Source organism: Alosa alosa, chromosome 23, assembly GCF_017589495.1.
Source record: "Alosa alosa isolate M-15738 ecotype Scorff River chromosome 23, AALO_Geno_1.1, whole genome shotgun sequence".
NCBI classification, from domain to species: Eukaryota; Metazoa; Chordata; class Actinopteri; order Clupeiformes; family Clupeidae; genus Alosa; species Alosa alosa.
The window spans coordinates 7,286,574-7,291,573 of NC_063211.1; the positions used below are offsets into that span (position 1 = coordinate 7,286,574).

The following is a 5,000-nucleotide window of genomic DNA, read 5'->3' on the forward strand; positions in this document are numbered from 1 at the left end:
CCCTGTCTCTGTCACTTTGGGGAAGAGGTATGTTATCTGTCTATCCCTCCTTTCATATTATATTAAATATCTTCACCCTATACTGTCTTTCACTACTATTATAACTATCACTTTACCTATATTTACTTTCTGTACACTTTGTTTTATCTATTATGGAGCTTTCTTGTTTATTTCTTTTATATTTTGTACTTTCGTGTCACATGGTGTAAAATGAACCTGTGACTAGCCTGTGGCTGTAGCCTGTACCCTGTATAATGCTACTGTATGTTGTTAGCGATCGCTAGTACTTAGCATGCTATTTATAATTCACCACAGGAGTTGGGGGAAGGAGAACCTACTGCCTGCTTCACTGTATTGTCCCTATTGTTTTGCAGGTGTGTCATTGTTTTCTGTTTGTTTAGCACTTTGTCATGGTGTTATTTTGCTTGTAACCTTGTACAGTTAATTAGCATGCTAGCTCCTCATAGCTTAGTTGCTAACTAAGTTAGCCATACTAGCTAGCTACTTCCATTAGGTCTCTATCAGGAGCTAGGCTAGGTAGCATAGTTTAATGGTTAAATCCTAGCGACTAGTTGTGTTAACCTTTTAAATGTAATGATTGATGTTACTTTTATTTTATATCTTGTATTTTGTATTTAGTATGTTTTGTGTGGGTTACCTGTGCTTTTTGGCCCTGTCTCTGTCACTTTGGGGAAGAGGAGTTGGGGGAAGGAGAACCTACTGCCTGCTTCACTGTATTGTCCCTATTGTTTTGCAGAAAGAATAAAAGCCCGCGAATACATCGTCATCCCGTGTCACGTCAGTCACTCAAAAACAGCAAATCACAACGCAGAGTGTATTCCACCGGTCACACTTACACTTCATACACAATGTCTTCAAAACCTGATGGCTGCCATTCATTTTTCACTGCTGTTTCTTTTTATAGGCCTATAATGAAGTTTCTCCAACATGTTTAGAAATGCATTTACATCACACTTCATAAACACACTGTGAAAGCCTAAACAGAAATGCTATTAATGAAAAGTTATTTAATTTAATTTAATTCAGCTCCTTAGAACAACCTACATAGACCTTGGTGTTCTATGTCTTAGCTATATTTGCTAGGCCTTAACTCTGCCACTATGTCTTCATTCATTGCTGTGTGTCCCATGGTGACAGCAGGACAGATATTATGCAAATATCTAACATGCTGAATGGAAACTGTGGCTTTTGTTTTCATTTGTACATTATTTTGGCCTACTTTCTATTTAATGCAGCTAGTGAAAGGTATACATTTCATTTTAAAAATGTAGTAAAGTGAAAGTAAAAGTAGGAAGAAAAATCAAAACTCAAGTAAAGTACAGCTGCTCCCCATTCATACTTCAGTACTGTACTTAAGTATTTCTACTTTGTTACCAAAGATCCTTGATTACTAGCAAGATAGAGCAACGTAATTCGTTACTATGGGAGCAAAACGGGACAGTTCCGGTCTGCATAAGTGGGAGTGTCACCCTACGTCACTAAATAAACTTTCTCCGCTTGAACCCTCTCTGTTGTTACTTTACATCTCTGCTCTACATTACCTGGTCCAGCAGGAGCAGCTCATTGGCTGAGTGGACGATGCCTCTACATTACCTGGTCCTGCAGAAACAGCTCATTGGCTGAGTGAACGATGCGATCGATGTGGATGATGCCCCCGATGCTCTGGATCTCCATGTCTGCCACCAGCGTCAACACCATGATGGTCTCCACCAGGAGCTGCCGGTACTCCGGCTGGGGAACGCGGTTCAGCACCGACTCAACGTGCACCGCAAACTTGATCTCGCCCTCAGTCATCTGTTATAGATTACAGACATTTGTAACATTCATTTAAACACGCTCTTACATGAACATTTATTCATTTTGCAGTCTTACACTTTTATCCAAAGTGAATTCCTAAAATAAGGAATAACATTCGAGCTACATTGCAAAGGAGACCTTGGGTAACAATGAGCCTCCTTCACCAATATCTTCCTTAAGAATTTTCTTAACTGTTCTTAAGAAGTCCTACAAAAACTCGGCAGGCAGATTCACGAAGTTCTTAAACCTCAGAATCATTCGCAGTTGTGTTATTATCATGCTGAATACCATTTCTTTTTAAGTTGACAGGGCGTGCTAATTGTTCTTAATTAGCATAGGTAAACACCCTGTCAATCCCCATAAAAGGGCATGATACTGCAGGGCCGTGTGCAGACAAATTCATTTCATTTCTACCGTATATTATACACTACATGAGCAGCACTCCACCAATCAGGCCTTTATGGTAGAGTGGCCAGGTGGAAGCCATTTTTTCCAGGAGTTTCCCAAAAAGCACCTGAACGAGACTCAGACCATGAGAAGTAAAATCATCTGGTCTGATGAAACGAGGACTGAACTATTTTTCCACAATTCCCAATGGCGTGTGTGGAAGAAACCAGGCACTGAGCTGCACTGATGTTTGTCCTTCTTTACGCTTCTCTCATCCTCTCAAAGGAACTCTGGATCTCATTCATAGAGACCATTGGGTCCTTGGTTACCTGTCTGACCAAGGCCCTTCATCCCAGATTACTCAGTTTGGCTGAGCGGCCAGATCTAGGAAGACTGTTGGTTGTTCCAAACTTTTCCATTTGAGAATGATGGAGGCTAGCGTGCTCTTGGGCACTTTCAATGCTGCAGAAATGTTCTTGTATCCTTCCCCAGGTCTGTGTCTTCGCACAACCCTGTCTCGCAGGTCTACGGATAATTCTCTTGACCTCGTGGCTTGGTTTTCACTCTGACATACACCATCAACTGAGAGACCTTATCTAAAGAGACGTGTGCCTCTCCTACTAATGTCCAGTGAATTCATTTAGGCACAGATGGATTCCAATCAAGTTGTAGAAGCATCTCAAGGACCATTGATATAAGTAGGATGTAACAGAGCTCAATTGCTAGCATCATAACAAAGGGTCTGAATACTTATATGGAATATTTCAGTCTTTTATTTTTTTTATACATTTACGAAACACTCTGAACAACTGCTTTTTTGTAGAGTGTTGGAGCATTGGGAGTAGATTGATGAGGAAAAAAATGAATGGAATGAATTGAATCCATTTTAAGATTAATCTGAAACATAACAAAATGTGGAAAACTTAAAAGGGTCTGAAAAATTTCCGGTTGCACTGTATATTATGTCCTGTACATGATGAACTCCCCAAATACTTCACAATTACATGTTAAAATGAATTAAAAAATAATTGCAGTTTCATCATTTGTGCACACAGGTTTACAGTGATGAATACCCCTACATCTTTACTTCTAAGAGACCCTGCCTCTCTGGGATGCTCTTTTTTATACCCAAAGCAAAATTGACATTTCCATTAAATTGATTTGATATGTTGTCCTTGTCCTTTTTGCAACTAAACTATGAGTTTAAGAGATTTGCAGATTATTACATTCTGTTTTTATTCACATTTTACACATCACAACTTTTTCTGATTTGGGGTTGTACAATACTACTACCGGCTTATTGTTGCCTCTGTATGTTAAATATCTCAAAAAGTAACTGATTATTAAAAACGTTCTAATATAAGGAATGTGAGCTGACACAATTCCAATAGAATACAGTTATGTGGTTGTGTAAAGTGGGGATCCTGATGGTGATGTAGTATAGTGACCATAGGTCTGATTTCAGTTGCAGTCCAAAGTTCCCTGTCCCAAGCACTGGGTAGACTACATTTAGGGTAGGACATCATCTCTTATTTTGATTTGAGTTGAGGAGTTGGATCTTCTGGCCACAGACATGAGTGCATCAAAAAAAAAATTTCATGTGGTGACAAACGTGTACGGTGACAAATGCGCTAAACAGATGCTTTTTTTATTTTTTATTGAATCAATATTTATTTAAACTGTGGGTGTGTGACAAACTCCCCATTCAGGGTTTAACAAATATGTTTAATAAACAGAAAACCAAGAACACAGCAGTCAACAATGTTTAACGGTAAGTATTCATTTAAAAGTGCAACAACATAGTCTTCCCATAGTCAGTCATGACTAGCTTTCTGGATTTCAATATTGTATGTATAATTATAATATATATATCCTTAAAGGCATCAGTTAAGTGCAAAGTACACAGTTCTATCCCATTTCCCATTAAAAAAAAAGTACACACAGACTGATCTGTAGGACATTAACATAACTTCCTCACTTGGGTCATGAAATAGACACTTGAAAAAAATCATGCAACTTGTTCTGAAGGTGCGTTATCTTTGTGAAAAACATAGATGGGTCTCTCAAAGCCTTGTGATGAGCTCTTGGGTGTTCCAATGAGCTTGTAGCCTCCGAAGCCCACCTCAGACGTGAGGTATGAGGCAAACATATCTGGTTTGAGCTGGATACTTGCGTAGTTCTTGGAGATGCTGTCCGTGAGCTTTCTTCTCCTGTTATAGGAGTCCCAGGGTTGGGGCTCTAGGATGAAGAGCCCTCCAGGCAGAAGATGCTTGTAAACTCGACGGAAGAGGCGCTTGAGACCTGCGTCGCCCCAGTTCAGATGAATCCACTTGGTGACACTGAGACACAAGATCACGTTGTATTCCTCCCTTTGGGTGACCAGGAGCTGGTCACTCTCCAGAACATAGTTACCTCGAACAAAGCACACATTCTCAGGGAAGTTCCCAGGGGGGTTACTGGGTGTATGAGGGAGAGGCACAGACGCTGAGGGATTTCCAGACATGCGTGGGGTGGACTGGCCTTCCTGTTGGCTCCCTGAGTTGTTCTCTATTTCAGCTTCCTTCACCTGAGCATTTACGGAATTCCCAGAGACCTCACCTCCAGCTGGGTCCGCATCTTTAATGCTATCATTGTCCTCCTTTGCTTGTGTATCTGAAAGGTAGTGTTTGATATTTTGTCTTGCAGTGTAGATCAACCCACCATCAATATCCATCCCAACTATTCTACTTGGCTTCCAGTGCTTGGCAATGAACAGTGTTACATGTCCAGCGTTGCAGCCAATGTCAAGCACCGTT

General features: G+C 40.4%; 2 protein-coding genes and 1 long non-coding RNA gene across 8 annotated transcripts in view; 1 reads left to right on the top strand and 2 right to left on the bottom strand.

The window, feature by feature from the left end:
- Positions 1–787, top strand: LOC125288396. Its single transcript, XR_007192486.1, has 3 exons — positions 1–27; positions 316–374; positions 758–787. It is a non-coding gene; the product is annotated as an uncharacterized LOC125288396 (long non-coding RNA).
- phka2 (phosphorylase kinase, alpha 2 (liver)) overlaps positions 1–5,000 on the bottom strand; it is a 24,590-nt gene that overhangs the window by 3,061 nt on the left and 16,529 nt on the right. For all 6 annotated transcript variants that reach the window (XM_048234710.1, XM_048234714.1, XM_048234707.1 and 3 more), the window contains one exon: positions 1,615–1,815. In XM_048234710.1, coding sequence (XP_048090667.1) covers positions 1,615–1,815 — 201 coding nt within the window. The remainder of the gene's footprint in view (positions 1–1,614; positions 1,816–5,000) is intronic.
- The window catches only part of LOC125288394 (7SK snRNA methylphosphate capping enzyme-like), a 1,877-nt gene continuing 724 nt past the window's right edge, over positions 3,848–5,000 (bottom strand). Inside the window, exon 1 of the mRNA XM_048234728.1 lies at positions 3,848–5,000. This exon is cut by the window's right edge and continues 724 nt beyond it. Coding sequence (XP_048090685.1) covers positions 4,214–5,000 — 787 coding nt within the window. The 3' untranslated portion in view covers positions 3,848–4,213.